The sequence below is a fragment of the Carassius gibelio genome, chromosome B5 (assembly GCF_023724105.1).
Source record: "Carassius gibelio isolate Cgi1373 ecotype wild population from Czech Republic chromosome B5, carGib1.2-hapl.c, whole genome shotgun sequence".
NCBI classification, from domain to species: domain Eukaryota; kingdom Metazoa; phylum Chordata; class Actinopteri; order Cypriniformes; family Cyprinidae; genus Carassius; species Carassius gibelio.
Genome location: NC_068400.1, coordinates 25749557 through 25770873, shown reverse-complemented (window position 1 = coordinate 25770873; position 21317 = coordinate 25749557). Strand labels below are relative to the sequence as shown.

The window sequence follows — 21317 nt, the reverse complement described above, 5'->3', positions numbered from 1 at the left end:
TCAAGAAGAGAAACCTTGGTTCCTCTTCAGGAACTCGAGCTGCGTCGAGAACGTTTGGGGAACGCGTCCAGTGTGACGTCTCTGAATAACATGTATAATCAATCCAAAGCAAGGGCGTGACGTCATAGGTGGGTGACGTCAGAGACCAGGAAGCATAAAAGCATGAGCGGCGAAGCTGGTAATCAGCCTTGTGTCTTCGGCAAGCGCTCTGTGTGTGTCAGTCGCTATCTGTTTGTGAGTCTCATTTAGTGAGAGAAGGCCGGTCACTCACTGTCAAGCAGTCACGGAGATTGCTGGGTCTGATGGCAGCTGCGTCCAACGTGAATACTATTGGCCTGCTGTACATGAGACCCCTACAGTGGTGGCTCAAGACCAAGGGGTTTCTCCCTGAGGGGAAACCCACTTTGCATGCTAAAGGTCACGCGGCGCTGCCTACGTGCCTTGGATATGTGGAGGAAGCCTTGGTTCTTGTCCCAGGGCCCGGTGCTGGGAGCTCCTTGTCGCCGCGCTATGCTAACGACGGACGCGTACCCGTGGTCTGTGGAGTGGTCGCCATCTGACATGGCACATCAACTGCCTGGAGATGCTGGCCGTGCTTTGTGCACTTCGTTATTTTCTCCCAGACCTAAGAGGTCACCATGTGTTGGTGCGCACCGACAACAAAGCGGTGGTCTCTTACATCAACCATCAAAGAGGTCTGCACTCACGCCGTTTATACAACTAGCGTACCAGATCCTTGTGTGGGCCCAGGACGAATTCCTCTCGCTCACAGCAGTTCACATTCCTGGGTATCTTAATATATATATTATATATATATATATATATATATATATATATATATATATATATATATATATATATATCCCTCTGAGTTAGAAGAAGGTAATATTCTGCAATATTGCTGACCAGCCCATGTAGATAATTTTGTTTCTTCATCGCAAAAATAAATAAATAAAGCACCTCTTTCCATAACAGTGCTTTCTTGTGGGAAAATGTCTCATTTGAATTTGGAGAGAAATATGCATAGATCAAATTTCAAATGGTTCACGATTGTAAACAAATGCCAGAAGAGGCCATTTAAAGTTAAAAAATCTTAATGATAGTTTATTTATTGCAAAAATGCAGATTTTCACTTCATAAGAGATTAACAGATGGAGTCTTGTGTATTACTTGTGGATAATTGTGATGTTATTATTATCTGTTGGTACTCTTGACAGAAACCCATTCACTGCAGAGGATCTATTGGTAAGTATTAATAGATTTCTCCAATTTCTCTTCTGATGAAGAAACAAACTCATCTACATCTAGGATGGCCTGAGGTTGAGTACATTTTCCACACTTCACTTTAATACATAATTTTAATAAATATAAGCCCCTCAAATAATTAATATATTAATATAAGTATTTTTAATAATTAATATAGCCTATATATTTTTTATCTTTCTGCAGCATTACATCAAAATATTTAAACAAACTTTTAAACTCCTACCTTCTAAATATTCAACCACTGATCTTGCTGACTATTCATTTTTAATGTGACCAATTGGGATTCACAAAATAATGAAATGAAGGGCCAGAAATGATGTCTTTACACTACTTCACTAGTTGCACCTAAGATTGCAGATAAGCAATAATTAGAAGTTTGTTTTGTTGCACATAACAGCCTCATTAAGACAGATGTGTCATTTCATACGTCTGGGACATTTGTATCTCAAGTGTGATAACCACAAAAGCTGCTACATGTTAACAGCATCACTATTTAAGGCCTCTTAAGGCAATGACCATCATTCATGACAGATTGGGGCACAGTGACGAGACTGCAATTGTTATAAAACCTTTATACAGTATTTAGAAACAATTGGGAAAATCATGGGAAAGTCACAGAATGTATCATGGGAATCCTGCTCTGATGATCTTGTGGTCACTCTGCTAGGATACTTGTGTAAACTTGAGGGGAAATAACTACTGTACATACAATCATCACAAGTGACACTGACACTAGTTAGTTAGGAGTATTTGCAAAAATGGCTGTGAAAAGTAAAGTTAATAAAGGCCTATGAGAATTTGTTTGCAGATGCCGTTGGTTTGAAATGCTAATGCAGTGACATTGAAGTGTGGCTCAAGTGCCCAAATACTACGTAGGTGCCACTGAATGTGAAAATTGTGAGTTATTATGAATAAAGTTTCTTCTTAGTCTCTGTAAACCACAAATGCAACAGTTCCATGATCTCTCGAGAAACAGATAATACAAACACGGGCATCTTCGAGACACCCCACAGAGTGGAGGTGCAGGAAACGCCTCTTTCACATACGCACTGGTACCTTCTCATCCCCTTCCTTCTCCTCATCCATCCTTCCCTTCACCGAGCTCATTCAGAATGGTCAATAGTAGAATATAATGGTCTACATAAATGCAAGTGATAGTCATGCAAGTCATGTTTGGTATCATTTGAACAGTCTCAGGGCGAATGGTACAATGTTCTCAATCTTACAAAAGTAGACTAAAAGATATCACAGATCCTAAGAGTTAAGAGATAGTTTGCTTCCTGTAATGGGAGTGCCCTTTCCCAGGGTCCTCCATGTAAATTACCTTCTGTTCCCATTGAGGTGCAAACCACCCAGGTTTAGGACCTGAGTTAATGCAAATTCTAATTGTTAGTTTCTGTCTCCATCTCGGGGGATATTTGTCTTGGTCTGAGATACTTAAGGAAATGTTGCAAGAGGATCAGGGCCTTCTGTAGCCAGAATAGCCGCATTTCCACTGTCGGGCCAGTGCGAGCCAGGGCTTAAAGCGGGCCGGGCCGGGCACATAGCCCCGGGCCAGTAGCACCGAGGCCAGAATAGCGCAGGGTTTCCACAGTGGAGCTTGAAGCACCGCTGCGCGTCACTAAAACACGCCCTTTACACGCCTCTCAGAACAATGCCTTGCAACCTCAAAATTTCACCATCAAAGAGAAGTTATCAGAAAACTAAGAAATAAGTCCCTGGAACATGCGCGATCACAAAACGAAGATGACAAAAGCGGCAGTTTGTTTGCATGCTTTGTTATATATTCAAATTCAAAAGCATAGATGTTTTAACTATAGAATAAGTGATACATTGATCATATTGTTTTAATTTATCAGGACTCAAAATTATTCACACATAAATACACTTATTTCTATTTTATTTATTTATTTTTAACGCTCATGAAAATAGCCTGCTTATTCAGTCGAGTCTGTTTCTGTTTATTAGCCACAGTAGCCGTCACATTTAGAATGAATGATAATATCTCTATTTTTATAAAAGCTCCCGAACAAAAAACTTTAGGCTATATTCTTTTATGACGAGGCTTGTGACAGATAATATTAAGTTACTTAATAAATACACAATTGTGATAGAGAATAAGAAGCTGACGTATTTCTTCAAGCGGTCATATTTTACCATGTTTACTATGGTAACATGTTTAGCGTGCATATCTTTTGCATCGCTTATAAATATTTCTGCCTTGAATGGTGATTATAATCCACATTGGATCAAGTTATTTCAAACACTCGCTGCTGACTAAAAGAGAGTTTTCAGCTCGACTTATTTAAAAAAAGTGTTTAATGCTGGTGTTAAAGCTGTTATCTTTCTGAAATGATCCTCAGCGCAGACTCTCTATTTTTATAAAAGCTCCCGAACAAAAATCATTATTATATTTTGATGATATGCAACGTGGAGCTAAACTCACGAAACGAGACGACAGATAAAATGTTACTTAATAAATACACAATTGTGATGGAGAATAAGAAGCTGACGTCTGATTTTTCCAAGCGGTCATTTTTACCATGTTTACTATGGTAACGTTAATGTTTACTGTGCATAGTCTTTTACATCGCTTATAAATATTTCTGCCTTGTTTAATGATCATAATCCACATCGGATCAAGTTATTTCAAACACTTGCTGCTAACTAAGAGTGCGTTTTGAGCTCAACTTATTTTAAAACGTCTTTAATGCTGGTGTTAAAGCTGTTATCTTTGTGAAATGATCCGCGCTGACGCTCTCCAGACGCTGAGAAACTCCGCCTTTGTTCTTAACCCCTCCTCTAGCCCCAGCTGGCCCGCTTTGGCCCAAGGATTTCATCGGGCCGAAAAACCCTGGCCGTTGGCCTCGAGGAAGCCCCGGCGAGGCACGATCAAGCCCCGGAAGTGACAGTGGAAACGCGACTGGCCCTGGCACGCACTAGCATGCCCGGTCCTAGCTCGATAGTGGAAACACGGCTAATGAGCCCATGGTATGAAGTGTTTTCACTAAAAGTCAGGTATGCATCTTTCACTCTTAGATTCATCTTTGAGAATTCAATGTCTTGTGTTGATGTCTTGTGATGATCCGAATTGGCTATGTAATTGTCATAATACTTACCTGACTGATAATAAATCGTTACATTTGATTTACTCTGAAATTATTTTCTCAAGTAGATTAAGTGAAGGTGTATGTTACCACAAATCTGCTTCCAGAGTTAGTACATACAAAATCTCAGGCTAGATGGAGCACAAGACATATCTGTTGAGACTAAAGATTCCTGATTAACTGCTTGACTTTAGTTAAGTTGTTATGCAGTTATGGGGGCGGGGCATATTTCATAGTACTAGCATAACCTCTGGTTGTTGTCTCACTATATTCAAGTTGTTATATAATTAGATTAATTATAGGGGGCTAGGTAAAACACGGTTGGAATAGCATATTTCCCAGTGCCATAACCTCTGATTGAGATTACCTTTGAGCTGTAACTAAGTTGTTACATAGGTAACTGTAGGGGGATAAACAGAACCACTATTAAAGAATGACAAGCATGAGGTGGTCTATTAAATTGTTAGTCATAACCTCGGCCTAATGATGGACTGGAGAGTTTGTGATCGTGGCGTACATGTATACATCGGCCGGCATGATACACCCTGAGCAACATAGATTTCTAATGAACGATTAAATATAAAGTAAAGAGTTAACTAGAATAATGAAACATCGGAATAATAATCAGAGACAATTAACCAATTTGATTTCAACTTAAATATGAGATCATACTAAAATGGAGTCAGATTAGAATTGAATTTAAATTGAATAACTCTGTGCGCTGAAAAGACCGAACATGCAAGAAACTTTCAGGCAGCAATGGATACCTTCCTTGGACTGAGTGCACGGACTCCACAGAACATCCTTATGTCAAAGAATGGCACAGAAACTGTCTTTTACAGATGTAGATGCGCCAAAATGAACTCAGAAAGATTTATAAACGAATCCCAGTCCATTGCTTAACTCCATATCATATATGTAACCCACACATTTGACTGTCATGTTTATAATCACTTATTGTGTGTCTTTTTAATAACTACTGAAAAGCTTAAAGGGACACTGAGTAGGAATTACTCCCATCTAGTGGTGAAATTGTATTTTGCATTCAAACTAATTTTGCTCTCCAGCGCCTCGCTTTTTCAAATGCGCATTGCATCTACGGTAGGCGATATGTACCAAAAAGCTTTGACAGGATGTATTCTAATAGCACTTCGTCGGCTTTTCCTTCAGGTGAACAGGTGTGTTATTTCAAACAAACTGCAACATGACAACTAACAAACGAATGTTACAGTATGAATTACTGACTGTGGAAAACATGAAATATTGTAATTAGTAGTTATGTCTAATTTATTCGTTATATTTTCTGAATTATATGCATTGTTAGATATAAAAAAAAATATTATAATATAGACTGTAACACTGACTTACCTGTCGAGAAGAAAACTGGCCACTTCAGCGTCTCTTTTGAAATCTTTATCCAGCATTAGCTCTTTCCACCTAGAAAAAGCTTCCTCGACATTAACTCTTGTTTTCTGTAATCTACGGTCACGTTTCCTTTTACGTTCTACTTTTGACTGTTTTGGCGACGATGTTTTCTTCTCCTGTGGCGCGCATATGTATGGTCCATAATAAGAATGCAATCCAGACTTTTAAACTTGCCGGTGCAGTTTCAAGCGCTTCTCACTGCTCTGCACCTGCGTTTCTGGCTCTGACCGAAAACGCGCTGTGGAAACGCGTTGGCTTAGTACTTTTTGTCCCTCTCTGCTATTATAGTTTTGCAAGATGGCGGAACTACATGGAAGCCTCCGTCAACCTACCCGTCCCATGTATATAAAGATAATAAATTCTTCATTTACAAGGATTAGTTTAAACATGGCATAGGTATTTGTACACCATTGAGGGCATATTTATGAATAAAAATATTGATTTTAGATAATAAAATACCTAAAAAGTTACTTATTGTCCCTTTAAGGATTCATTTTCATGTTTAGTATGTGTGTGTTTGAATCTTGTTGCTTGAAATGTTTCTGACCATCAGTTATTTGTCAAATGTATCATATTATTGTTATAGGAATCATGTCCAAAATTATACCCTGCAAGAGTGGGGATTTGGACCAAAATTGGACCACGTGCTTGATAAGATAACATATGATTTATGAATGGGCAAAGACATTATCTAATTGGTCAAGACAACATTTAAGGTGTGGCCAAAAGGCCAGTTTAAACACTCAGAACACTATCAAATTTTGGCTTTTAGTTTTAGCTCTAAGCCATGCTTTTTGTCATTACATTTTGCGTTCTTTGAGTGCTGTTCCAGCGTGATTCGACCTACACGCCTGCTGCTACTTAGCCACGATTCTTTCCTAACTTTCTCTCTTCCTGCAACTTGTGTGAATGTGTGAGTGCGTGTGCTTATGTGTTAGATTAGTTTATATGTATTAGATTTATCTAATAAAGCCTTATTCATATTGAAAAGAGAAGTATCTTGTGTTTTGTGCTTACAAGTTAATGTCTTAAACTGCCGATCTTGTTACTGAGCTAATTAATAGTGTTTTCACTATACTTCGAATATTAATATCCAGTGCAGAGTTGATGTTAAACGGCTCATTCAGCGAATCGCTGGCCGTCTCAGTGATCAGCCATGAAACAGGGATTCTGTCCAAATTCCCTTTAAAATCTTAAATGATTCCCTTTGAGCTAAATTGACCTGTTTCTCTTACAATATATGGAATTAATCAGAGTATATAGTTTAAGTCTAAATATACAAGGGCAAATCTGAATATATAGATAAATTGTGAATATATAGTTATAACTCTGAATATATAAATGTAAATTGTAAATATATAGAAAAAAATCTGAATATATATAGTTACCTGAAAATATATTTGTAAAGTTTATAGAAAGATAAATTGTGAACACAGATTTTTTATTCTAATTATATTATGGTAAATCCCAATATATTTTTATTAATCTTTAGTATATAAATAGTGTTCCTGTAGCTCAATTGGTAGAGCATTTTGCTATCAAGTGCAAGGCTGGGGGTTCGATTCCCTGGGAACACATGATAGATAAAAATTGATAGCCTGAATGCGCTGTAAGTCGCTTTGGATAAAAGCATTTGCTAAATGCATTAATTTAATTTATATTTAGTAAATGCAAATCTGAAAAAAAAAATACATATATATATATATATATATATATATATATATATATATATCTACATTTCATCTTTACTACTAGGCACATCAATAGGCAGATGTTCTTGCTTTTTCAATTAAAACAGCAGTATGACTATGTACAGGTATCCTGTACATGTATCAATGCAGATATTTTACTAAATTAATTATTTTAAATATTACTGTCAATCTTCCGCTGCTGAAATTGTTACTATTCATTCCAATCTCTATTTGTAAACATATGCCGTTGTTGACAATTCCCTTATCCCTCTGAGAAAAGATGGGTATTAGCATTGTCACTGACTGTGAGGACCTTTTGGCACCACAGCCAGTCTTTTTTAAAGTAGATGGAAAATTCTCTTTTGGGCTTAGATTAGCGAGATGCACTACAATAATTAATATAGTAGAATATTTACATTGATAACTATTTACAGGATGTACAAGTCTATTGGTATGCCTTATAATAAAGATAAAGATATATATATCCATAATTGCATTTATATATTCGGGATTTATACAGATTAATTTATTTATATTCAGATTTATAAATATGTATTCAGATTCACTTTTTTATATTCACAATTTACATTCACATTTATATATTCAGAATTATAACTATATATTAAGATTTACATCTATATATTCAGGCTTATAACTTTATATATTCACTATTTACATTTATGTATTCAGATTTACATCTATATATATATATATATATATTCTGAAAACCAAGCCTTTGTGCATTACAGGGAATAAAATTTAGATTTTAGATATTTTTACAGTTGGTCTGAAAACTTTATCTCAAACAGTGTCAGAGTTTAATTAATTTAAGTGGATAAAATAGTATTTTTAGTACTATATATAAAAACAGAAAAGGCATAATCAGAAAAACCAAGCCATGTGCATTATAGGGAATAATATTCTGAATATTTTACAGTTCGTTTGATACCTTTATCTCAAACAGCGTCAGAGTTTAATTAATTTAAGTGGATACAGTATAATATACATATGAAAAATATAGATTCAGTATATAAAAAAAGTAAAGACATAATCTGAAAAAACAAGACTTGTGCATTATAGGGAAAAATAAATAGATATTTTACAGTTGGTTTGATAACTTTATCTCAAACGGTGTCAGAGCTTAATTAAAGTGGATATAGTATATTAAACATATGAAAAATATGGATTCAGTTCTGTATATAAAAGCAATAAGAGCATAATCTTAAAAACCAAGCCATGTGAATTATATGGAATAAAATTCTGAATATTTTACAGTTGGATTGATATCTTTATCTCAAATGGCATCAGAGTTTAATTAAAGTGGGAATAGTATATTAAACATAAAAATATGTTTTCAGTACTGTATAAAAAAGTAAAGGCATAATCTGAAAAAACAAAGCCTTGTGCATCATAGGGAATAATATTCAGAATATTTTACAGTTGGTTTGATAACTATATCTCAAGTGGTGTCAGCGTTTCATTAATTTAAGTGGATACAGTAGCCTATAATAAACGTGGAAAATATGGATTTTATGTTATAAGGTCACGTACTTAAATTGTTTAATTAATTTTTTTACATTTTTCCCCCTAGAAATTAAGCCTTGTGCAATGTAAAGGGCGTGTATGTATGACTTTCTGAGTTAGTTTGGGCTCAAAACATATCAGCCACAAAGAGTTTAATTAAAAAAAAAAAAAAAAAAACAATACGAATGTCTAATGAATGTCAAACGTCAAACTAACTTTACCGCCGTCACTTATACAGATCAGTCAACATGTTTAATGTCAACTGCTGTCTAAATACCCCACATGCGAGACCACCAGACAATATTTAATTTGCACGTCAGTTAATGTCATTTTCCTGGCAATCTTGTGTTTTAAAACCACACTTACCAGGTCACTTGTGTTTTTGGCCAGGTCATCCTCACTGGATGCTGCCGATTCCACCACCAGCTTCTCGAAGCACGTCGAGCCCAAGGACGAGCTCTTCTGCTGGGACATCACCAGATGAGACACCAGCAGCTTCGGGCTTCCGTGCGCGGATACGGAAATCTCCGGTTTACTGACAGAAGCTCCATCAGCAGCGGCCAGCGGTGAGATCCCGAGCCCTTTACCGGCGCTGGAGTCCGGCTGCTCGCACAGGGTCCCCTCGCCTACGAACGACGGCGGAGTTGAGCAGCACAGATTGGGCTGCGAGGACGAGAAGACTCGGTCCAGGACCTGTTTCTTCTTTCTTTTAAACATCCACAACCCGCTTTCTTTTTTACCATCCCCGCTGCGTCGTACGGACCCCAGTTTGGGGCTCAGAAACGGTTTGGTCTTCTCTTGGAAATTCCTCCATATCCTTCTCTGGTAGGACGTTGATTGCGGGTCTTTGGCGCTCTCATCCTTGTGTTTCTCCTCCATGGTTCCCGTCCAGCAGCAACAGCGGCAGCAGGCTGTCAGCGCGCGGAGCACCAGAGACACTGAAGCGCGCGGGCGAGTGCACAGGAGCGCGTGCTCTCGATCGCAAATGACACTTGGGGACTCACAACACATTCACTTTATCCGGTGATGCTGCTGCTAGTGACATAATTCAGAGTGTCTTTCACGTCACATTAACCTAAAAGTCTACACTAAAACCTATTACCGGACCATTTGTTTTCATTTAATAAAACAGCCATATAGAAGAAAACGTGAGGTAAAATAACAAACAACAGGGGTTACCTGTGAAATAAACGTGACTGTGCATCTGATTCACTCTTTAATGACTTAATGGCCTTACAGTAACCTAAGAAATAACCAGTACACTAATACATAATTGCATATACGCCTCCCTCTGGTGAAAGTCAGTAATTATAAGGAATTCGGTGAGTGTATATTTTACACGACAGGTCTACGTATAGTATGTCATTATATTACATAATGTTAAAACAAGCCATTGGAGCTATTAAATATTGTTGTTTGTTACTATAAAAAGTGCTGATAATAATACAGGTGGCACACCTGAAAGACACATGACTTGGAGATAAGCGGATATGTAAAACTGCCTCAACAGAAGGATATCAATAATAACAGACAAATTGTGTGTGTGTGTGTGTGTGCGTGTGTGTGTGTAGCTATGTGTGTGTGTGTGTGTGTGTGTGTGTGTATATACATATATGTTAATGAGATATAGCCTTTAACTTCAAAATAACTACAATACAACTACAATAAGGTATACATTGTCTTTTAAATTATGACATTAAATGTTTTAACATACAAGGTAAGGCAACTCATTTTACAAATTTACACTGCAAAGGTGGCAGAAAAGTGCTTCTGAGTGGAATTTGTGTTTCTAATGTGGCACAGAGGCATAAATGCATTTACACAGCAATTACACTACCTTGATGTAGGAGCTGAGGTAGATCTGAGCAGGCATAATTCAGTGGGCTTTTATGCACCATTGCACATTTACTCAAAAATTTGAGCATGCACATATAAGCTTTACATGGACTGTGTAAAGAAACCTTTATAGTTGACAAGTTTTAACTGTATATCATTTTCATATTCTTTTCCCATAACTATTACTAGCATTTACATTGTTAATATCCATACTATCGGTTTAAAAGTGAAGGCAAAGCCAAGAGAATACCACCCACAATAAGACCCACTCAGATTTCCTTTTAAAGATTATTTTATTCTATAAAGGCTGTAACAGCTGCTGTAAAGGCATGTCTGTTTGAAGAATTTGAGCTGTGATGTTTAAAATGTTTGTGTATCAAATTGATTTTACACACAGCAAGTAACAGCACACATTAGGACATTAACAATTCTCCTGAAGAGACCATCACGACTTAGGCTTTGAAGCGTGGGAATACTGAGTACATTTGCTATTGCATAATAGATGTGTTACAAATCACTAAAGGGAAATCATTACTGGTACTCTGGCCAGAGAAGCCCATGAGAATTAATGAGGAGTCTGAGATGTCTGGCTTACATCTCAATACTTCATTTTTGTCCAATTATAGCATGGAAACTGCATCATCCTGAAGCTGTCATCATTTAAAGAACAGAATGTTAATTAGTAGTAATTAGATTATATTTAGACAACCAGATGTACTTTTTTAAAATACCATATTTGCAGATTGTCTACATTAACTAGTTGTCAAGTAATGACACACTCCTGTCAGAACATGCCTTGCAGTAGCTAAGATATCAGACTAAACAAACGCAGACTACAGGGAAACAGTTCACACGTAAGGAAAGATAAAAAATTTCCGATATCGTCCCCTTGGAATTATAAGGTTCTATCTGACATTTTTGTCAAAATTGAGTTATTCACATATTCTTATTCTGTGACAATTTATTCACATTATGTGATGTTTTATTTTAAGTTGTGTACATTTTGGGATTTTTTATTGAAACAACAAAAAGGTTCTATCTACAGAAGTCTATGGAACACAAAAACTTTAAAGCTCAATATCTCAAAACTACACAGAACGTAGATAGAACCTTATAATTCCAAGGGGACGATATATATATTCTTTTCTCATTGTTGCTACGTTATGATGGATGCCTAAATTAAAACTGTAAATGCTCAATCAAAAGTATCCTCCTCTGCTAAATGAATACTTTATTCATAAGCTCATCAGGTTGAAACAGCTACTCAGCGGCAGATAATCGATAGTTGATGTTGTTTGCTTGAGCCCTTGAGTTATGCTCACTACATTTAATGCAATGTAAGAGAAAACAGGGCTGCATTCTTGCAGCTTCAAAAGGCATTTGATTAAGCTTCATTTTGACAGTATGGCTGTATGTTTCTTTCATAAAGTATAGCTCTCAGGCTCTGTTTACTAATTATATTATACATTTGACAATATTAACTGACACCCAAAAAGTTCACATTACACTTTAATTGACGTTTTATAAAGAGATTAAGTTTAAAAAAAAAAAAGCCTAACAAATGGAGCTCTAGCAAATGAGAGCTAGTTGTGTAATTATGTTTTGAATTAAATGCTTATAGAACATATGGAATGCTGCATGAACAAACTGGAACTCTGAGCATTCTACTGGAACAAGCCATGAAGAAAATTAACAATTATAAATACTTACTATTATTATATTATATTATATTATATTATATTATATTATATTATATTATATTATATTATATTATATTATATTATATTATATTATATTATATTATATTATATTATAAAATGTGAATTAATAATCTATAAGAATGAATGCACATCAGTCAAACTGCCTAGCAAAGACATCCAGGTGCAAAATGCTATATATTATATTATATTATATTATATTATATTATATTATATTATATTATATTATATTATATTATATTATATTATATTATATTATAGTTGTATTTTCCATTAACCACTATAAAAGTTTACCCAAGTATGATAACTGGTAGTGTGAAAGCAAAAATGTTACAATGTTTGATGAATGAGGTACAATTTGAGGAAAGATGCTGGCCAGCAGAGCCATTTACCCGATGGGATACATTATGCAGAATATGTGCATAAAAAATGAATGAATCAAATAAATCAAAGCTCACTTGTCACCATAACCAGAATTAGGTTTTTTTTTTTTGGTCCCTAAAAAAAATGACGTGACGTGGCGGTATATAGGGTTAATTGCTTGGGCTAAACCACATTTGTCCTTCTCTCTAAAATGATAAAATATGTACTCAAGGTACATTATCAAATTTAGAAGCTGTTTTAAAAAAATAAAAAAAAACAAGATCCTTCTAATAATTACTCTGGCATTATAATGGAAAAATGCTGAAGTCTGTCAAACTGTGATTAGAGCTGATATGAGCAATCACACTGTTATATGACCGTGAGGACAGAACAATCTTCTGTCTCCCCAGGTCCTGGAAGCCCAGATTACTGAGAGAGACAACCTTGCTGCAGGGACAACTTTTGCAGTCAAGAGCTTGGATCACAAGAACATGACGGGTATGGGGATCTCAGAGGCAAGGTCATTATTTACACCAAGATTTACACCATATTTAACTTAACTTGAATTAGCTTAGCTTAACTAATTTATTTTTAATTAAACAATGATTTCTCATTTTGCTTACATTTTTTCCTTTTATTTTCCCCGAGGTCAACTTATAATGTTAACCATTTTTACACCAAAAACAGTCATAACTGTAAATACATGACCATGAATTCAAAGAGGCTGTTATTTCACAATACTACACTCAAAAAAAAATTACTTTCACCTTTGCCAATTTTACTTAATCCGTTCATGTTATCTTTACTTTAAAAAAAAATATTTAACAATGTGAACTTGATTTAATCTAGTTCATTCAACAAAAAAAGTGTGTATTGTCAGCTTTACTTAAAAATTATTTGTTCAGCCAACATAACATTGTTGTGTAAAAGTAACAGATTAATGAAACCAACACAGACTTGCATTTCATTGGCTGAGGATTTCTGCAGTGTATTATGGGTAATTGTTATTCTGTCATCCTCTTGCAGAAGTGTAGCACCATTAGATAGGTAGATGAGTAATACAATTAATAGCGATTAAGTTGTTCTGATAAGTTTTAGAACAAAACAAAAAAAGATACAAACAGTTTGAAATATTGCTTTGTGTTTCAAATGTGTTTGTGATATAATTGATAAGCTGTAATTAAAGAAAGGTCTAAATGAATGAATTTTTTGTCGTCATTAACATTTTCAGGTACAATTAACTCGATTGTTGTTTGTTGACTCTATTAAGGTTTGTTAAATTTACTTAAACTTCTTTTGTAAAATGAACTTAATTATTAAAAACATTGTCCGAAACATTGCAAATTAGTTGGGCTGACACTATTAAATTAAGCTGTGCCCAACCATAGTAAATAAGTTGAATCAACCTTAATAAATTAAGTTGACCCAACATAAGTACATTAAATTGGAGTAACAGAATTGCATAATGCTGAAATAAAGCAAATTAATCATGTGGAAATCCTTTCCATGATTTTTTTATGTTCGTTCAAAGAGTTATTTTTTGAGTGTATGAGTGATTAATAAATGATTATGATTGTTTTGCTAAAGTTGTTTTATAACAATGAGGCTGAAGATAAAATCATCACTCATGTGTGTAAGTGTCACAAGTGTGTGCACATACAGAAGAAGTTCCAGACTGAACTTGGCAGCAGTACATTTACATTTACATTTATTCATTTAGCTGACGCTTTTATCCAAAGCGACTTACAGATGAAGACAGTGGAAGCAATCAAAAACAACAACAAGAGCAATAATATATAAGTGCTATAACAAGTCTCAGTTAGGTTAACACAGTACACGTAGGATGGGGTTTTAACTAATATAATAAATAAAAAGAAAACAGATAGAATAAAAAAAAATAAAAGAATAGAGCAAGCTAGTTAGAGGTCTTTACACATACACACACACATACATATACAATTGCATAATAAATGAAAAGAAAATAGAATACAAAAAGATTAGAAAGGTAGTTAGATTTTTTAAAGAATAGAATTAGAATAGTGAGTGTTAAAGTTAGAGGGTCAAATAAAGATGGAAGAGATGTGTTTTAAGCCGATTCTTGAAGATGGCTCAGCTGCTCGGATTGAGTTGGGGAGTTCATTCCACCAGGAGGGAACATTTAATTTAAAAGTCCGTAAAAGTGACTTTGTGCTTCTTTGGGATGGCACAATCAAGCGAAGTTCACTTGCAGAACGCAAGCTTCTAGAGGGCACATAAGTCTGAAGTAACAAATTTAGGTAAATGGGTGCAGAGCCAGTGGTAAACACTCTGGTAAAGACACTGAACTGAGGAAATGCACAAGAACTGAGGAGCACAACGAATGAGAGAAATAATAGAAACAGCAGAACAGAACAAACTAATAATCACAGTAACCATGACAACAAAGGAAGAGCGGGAAAAACAACAACAAACAAAAAAACATAGGAACTAATGAATACAAATTAAAAGTGCATGAAACTGAAATTAACTGAAAATAGATGTGACCGTTAGAATGTATATTTTCAAACAACCAGCTTAGTTGTTAACTTGTGAACTTATTAGAGAGATGTCTTCTTGGCTTTTGTTTATTCAAATATTATTTATCTAAAAATGTATGTGGAAATAGATAGTGGGCACCTTTAAGGCATAGACACAGAAGACGAACTGAGATCCTGGAGATGTTGGCCTGCTGCATGACCTTTGACTCCTCCCTTATCAAAATCATCTAAACTAGTCTTGCCAAGATGTGACCATTCAGAAGTTCTCTGCCATCTTCTGAGTTATTCTACAGTTACAGTGGCAGATGAGGTCATTCGTTTTAAGAGGATAAAATGTCAAACTGCAATATACACAATTATTTTTTTTTTATCAATTAATTAATAATAATAATTATTATTATTATTATTTCAAACTGCAATCTTCAAACTGGAAAAAAAGTTCCATAAAGGCTCCACAATGCTCCACAATTTTGTTTTGTTTCATTTGTAAGGAAAATGTCGGAATAATGTCTTTGTATCTTGTATGGAAAAAACCTACTTTATGTTTTTACTTGAAAAAAAAACTGCTAATAACTGTTGCTTTAAATAGTTTCTATGACTTTCTAATTACGATGAATAAATATTTGATTTATGATAATTTACTAAACATAAAATGCAAATGTTTTTGCTGCACAATGCAAGAAGAGTTTTCCAGTTGAAAAGCCAAAAGTGTTTTAATAGCAGTTTTATGACTACAATACGTAAACACCAAAATGAACAAAGGTTTCTTGAAATAAAGGTTGTGTTAAATAAAGAGAAGACCGAATAAACAGACTGATTATTGAAAATCAATTAAATATATCCAAAGGGTTATTTTGAAAGGTCAGTGGCCAGTGGTTAAGCATTTCTGATATATGTTTGTAAAATATGTTTGAAAGAGTTTACACATTTAGATGAATGTTGCCAAAATTATGGAATATTTTGCTATGTCAGTAAAACCCAAACTGCTTAAATTTCTTTTTGTCTTAGATGTGATGCTAGCATTGCTAAACTTTCATCAGATGTTAGTGCTGGATGGCAGGACATCCTGAAACTCTAGTAGGAAGTGAATAATACACTCTGGAGCTGAAGCAGAAAGACATGGAGCTCAGGGTGAGACGTTAATGTCCAGGCTATTGAAAAGCATTTATTAATGCAAAGGCAACTCATTTAACATCAACACTTTGCAAAAACAAGGTGTATGTCAAAGAACATAGTATAGACGGGACAGATCTCATCACAGTTGCTGCTGATGTGTCCGACGGTGAGAATAGAAGTCAATCCTTGAGGCCACAGGTGCCACACATAAACTGACTCTATATTGTCAAGTTTGGAGGATTTCACGTTCGGTGTCTTCGTTTGTCTACTGCTCTGGTAGTCCATTTGGACTCAAAGGAATATATAGCAGCATGGCACTTTGCTCACCATAAGGTCTTGTCTGTGACCATGTTTTCAAAATCACTCGGGTCCATATTGCACAATTTCAGACAATTGGAGGTCATCCTTGTGTGACGACCTCTGCTGTTGGTCTTGGATATTGTAGCTTGGTACTTGTTTCCACAAATTGGCAGTCTATTGGAGACACCTATGACCAGTGCTTCAGGCGCTCCTTTAAAAAGAGTTCTCCACTTGAGCCAAGGAGGAACTTTGGGGATATTGGAACTTTGGTCTTTGTTTGGTCTGGACTTTGTTTTGGCTTTGGGACTTTGTATTGTTTGACTTGTTCTGTTGCATTTTATGGCTCAACATCGTATTACACTTCCAACCATGCACTCTGCTTTACACACTGACATTACTGATGAATATAGATACATTGTGATTTCCTTTAATTGTTTTCATTTTATTATTTACTATTACTTTAATTTAGTGGTAAATAAACATTTTCTTGAGTTTAATATTTGGTTTGCGTGTGTCCCTTGTCTTTTGTTGCTTCCTTTGAGCCAGGGGTCATAACACGTTTGAACTGACCTCCTTGGGAGCGTGTAACACTCTGGAGTTGCCCACAAAAACCTTTTGTTGGCAAGCGCAGATCTGACATGCATACAACATGTCCAGCCCATCCTAATTGAGTAGCAACCAGAAAATCCTCAATACCAGTAATGTCACAGGTCTGGAGTACCTCCGTATTTGGGACTTTGTCCTGCCAGCTCATGTGGAAATGATCAAGTTTGGCAATCTGCCAGCGATATATGGTCGAAGTCTCATATTCATACAATAGAACTGTGAGGATGACTGTCTTATACACTGAATAGTGTTCAAACGTTTGCTGTGCTCTTCCCATATTCTCTTGGACAAACACCCGAAGGCAGGGGTGGCTTTTGCGAGATAGTAGTAGTAGCCCTTTATTGTCACTAGTCACAAGTACCAGTGAAACTAGCCATCAACCTGTCCATACATACACAACATACATACAATGGGGTAGACAGAACAGGAAGACAGGGAATTGAGGAAGAAATACAGCATAACATTAGGGAAGTGAGGAGAGAAAAAAAACAACACCCAGACTATGTTCCTTTTGGGAGTACAGTATGGGAACTGGAAAAACACCTCAGCAACAAAAGGACATACACCATAAACATAAGACTTTGCAACTGGGGACGGAAATTGGGGGGTCGAGGTAATCCAGTGCAGGCAGCAGCCGTCCTACCCTGCAGCTATTAAAGCGCTGGTCGCGGACCCGCTTGATATGCGCACTAATGTCACAGTCCACTGTGGTATCAGCTGCGAGAATGCTACTGAGATAGCAGAACTTGTCAGTCGCTGTCACCTGTATCACTATATTTAAAAAATATATATAGCCTGTATGGTAAGACCTTTACATAGGCATACACAAATAAATAATATTGTGACCAAGCCAGCATCTGCATTAGATGTGAAATTGCATGAGTGTTGGCCTTTCTTCCACAGGGGAAACTGCAGCATTGTCAACCAAATACTGAAGTCTGTGGTCCCTGTGTGGGGAGTAACAGTAAATCACAGCGATTGCAGTGAATTAGCTCTGGGGAGTGGGCACCACACACCATAACGGTAATTGAAAATGAAAGGAGGCGAGGACAGCCGGAGCTTGTGTGTGTGTGTGTGTGTGTGTGTGTGTGTGTGTGTGTGTCAAATGCACATGGGAACAAGTTTGCCATAAACGCTGACGTCAAAACATGCCAATACACATTCTTTGTTAACAAATGTATATTTGTATAGAAGAATTTTAACCAGCATGGATTTATACAGTTTGGAGCTAGAAGGACATGTAAAGTGAGTGTGATGACAGCTGTATTTTTTATTGTCTTGTCATCTGCCAGCTGTCTCAGGATGTAAGAAAACTAGAGGTGTCACTGTCAGAGAAGTTCATTTCTGAGAGGAACGCCACTGGAGATTTACAGAAGAAGATCCAACGACAGGATCTAAAGTAAGAGCAATTAAAGCCACTTCTCAGTAGTCACTGGTATAATTTGTTTACATGTACACTCTCAGAAAAAAACTTAGGTCTACAAACCAGAACGGCCAGGCACAGAAATCCTCAGGGCTCAGGCAATCCATCTTATGATTTTCTTATATATGTAAACTGTTAAATGCAAACAGTGCCATTTCAAAAGGTAAACCTTTGTACTATATTTAAAAAAACAGTACCTATTAGTATCTTAAAGTATCTTATTAATACCCAAAGTGTGCATAGTAAGATTTGAAAGGGTCCGCCTCCATGGCAGCTTTTATATTTATGAGTCATTGAATCATTCACTTAACTAATGTAAGGAATGGCAATTAACAATGTCCATAAACAATGTAATACAAAAAAAATGATTTTAATTTATTGACATTAAAAACACAACACAACTTTCTTGAAGATTTGAACTGGTGCAAATTCTTAACAGCAGATACATTCTATATCAAGTTTCACAAAACAATTACTTCAAATATATACTGACTGTAAAACATCTGCTGTAGCTTTCTGAAATAAATACTGATTACTTTTGTGACTTGTAAAATGACAAGGAAACCATTTGTATTTTTTTTTCATTAATCATATTCATATTGTACAAAAACGTTTTTGATATGGAAAGTTTCAATAAGACGAAATTAATTATTGTTTTAAAGCTGAGTTGACATGCTGTAAACATTTCCTTCAAATAGAATGTTATTGGGGTTTTTTGGCACAGGTTCTTGTACATTTTTAAAATGTCATTGTATTTAGCAATACAACAAAAACATGGCTCCTTGACATGCTCAAAGGACAAGAGAAAAGATGAGAAACAGAAAAGGCCAAACACCATTGAATCGTGCATGCCTCATATAACCAAATGTGACATGCCAAGTTGGAATATACTGAATTGTAAATAAAAATGTTTGGTTATTTATATTTACTTTGCAGACATGTTTTCATGTTTTTTGGGCTGCAGGACTGCTTATATCTAATTGATAAAAGAAACAATAATCAGACCTGTTGCAGAAATCTATTTTATGCCCCTAGTTTCTTTTAATAACATTTTTATGTGAAGGGCACTAGTGAAGGGACTTGACAGCCCTGACATCACTTATTGCGATTCTTTCCCACCCGACCAACTCTATCGAATCTGCTGTCAGGAGGGGTTTTTTTTCTGTTGTGACTGATGTAAATAGGAAACTTGAGAAGCGCCTGGTGTTTCGGCACCACATGGCTCACAGGGGAACCAATGACTCACCAGATATGCCTGCAAATAGTGCAAAAGCCAGTCTATGTGTTGCCACATGGACATCATGGCATGTGCAAGGTGACAATATTAGATCCTGATTGCATTGTGGAGCACAGATGGCAGCTTCAGCACGCTGAAATAGAGCCTTGCCCGTGATCCCGGTGGAAAACCTACTTTCATGGTGTGACAGAATCAAAGCAATTGGCTGGCTATGCTTTGCCTGTTATGTAATAGTGCTGAGTCAAGATAGCTTACAGTGACCCATGAAGAGAAGCATATGGGCCAAAGAAAAATAAACACATTGAGTAAGAAACCTGGAACTAGCATGAGCCCAAAGGTGAGAGTGATGTCTATTCGACACAATTTACCCTTTATTAAAGGAAGTTGGGGCTAGTTGACACACTTTTTACTTGAATGAATATTCCTCAGTGTTGAGTCAGTTTTGAAAGTCAGTTTATGTATAGTTTAAGCTACAGTTAAAAAGCCATTGAACATTTCTGCCAAACACTAAAAGAGTTACAAAACAGCAAACACTGAACAAGTAATATAAAAATATCATACTACTGATCAGTATTGTTTTGTCAAATTTAAAAGACAAAAAGACACCTTGACCTGACCTGACATTTCCATAACAGTAAACATAAGATGTCTGAACTCATTTTATAACATAGCTTTGCCATAATCACAATATCTTAATGGCATTAGTTAATACAATAGAAGATTAATGCAATTGTACTATGTAATGTGGCATGTATGTATGTATGTATGTATGTACGTATGTAGGTCTGAGGGATGTGGAGGAACAGATAGAGACTGAGGAAGTGGACAGAGGAGCAGATGATCACAGTTCAATCGCACACTGCTGCAGGATAGGGTGGTCAATGTGTGAATGCGTCTTTCTGAGTCAACAAACCAAGTGAGATATATGTCATAGTGAAACGTCACTGTGGTATAAAGTTTGTGGTCTCAGAGTCAAGCTAAGTGGCCTTAACTACTATGTAGTTAAATTTTAATTATTAATTTGGTACAATGCACTTATTGTGTACATACATGTTTTTACATTGTACTTATATTTGAAAAATATCAGCACATAATTGCATCTGTAATTAATTTCTGTAATTACATGTATAATTACACGTTGACCCATCCCTTACACCTTAACACACCCTTACTACCCATACCACCAAAT

General features: G+C 36.0%; 2 protein-coding genes across 3 annotated transcripts in view; one reads left to right on the top strand and one right to left on the bottom strand.

Annotated features, from left to right (window-relative positions):
- The window catches only part of LOC127958168 (multiple C2 and transmembrane domain-containing protein 1), a 149027-nt gene extending 138802 nt beyond the window's left edge, over positions 1-10225 (bottom strand). Inside the window, exon 1 of one of the 2 annotated variants that reach the window (XM_052556969.1) lies at positions 9380-10225. In XM_052556969.1, the coding sequence (XP_052412929.1) occupies positions 9380-10024 (645 nt within the window). In that variant the 5' untranslated portion in view covers positions 10025-10225. The remainder of the gene's footprint in view (positions 1-9379) is intronic. The other variant, XM_052556970.1, reaches the window with a different exon arrangement.
- Positions 10226-12253: 2028 nt separating this feature from the next.
- On the top strand, positions 12254-18871 carry fam81b (family with sequence similarity 81 member B). Its single transcript, XM_052556980.1, is given in 6 exon segments — positions 12254-12259; positions 12689-12730; positions 13341-13450; positions 16455-16537; positions 16540-16577; positions 18761-18871. Coding segments are annotated over 6 exon segments (390 nt in total).
- Positions 18872-21317: the final 2446 nt, after the last annotated feature.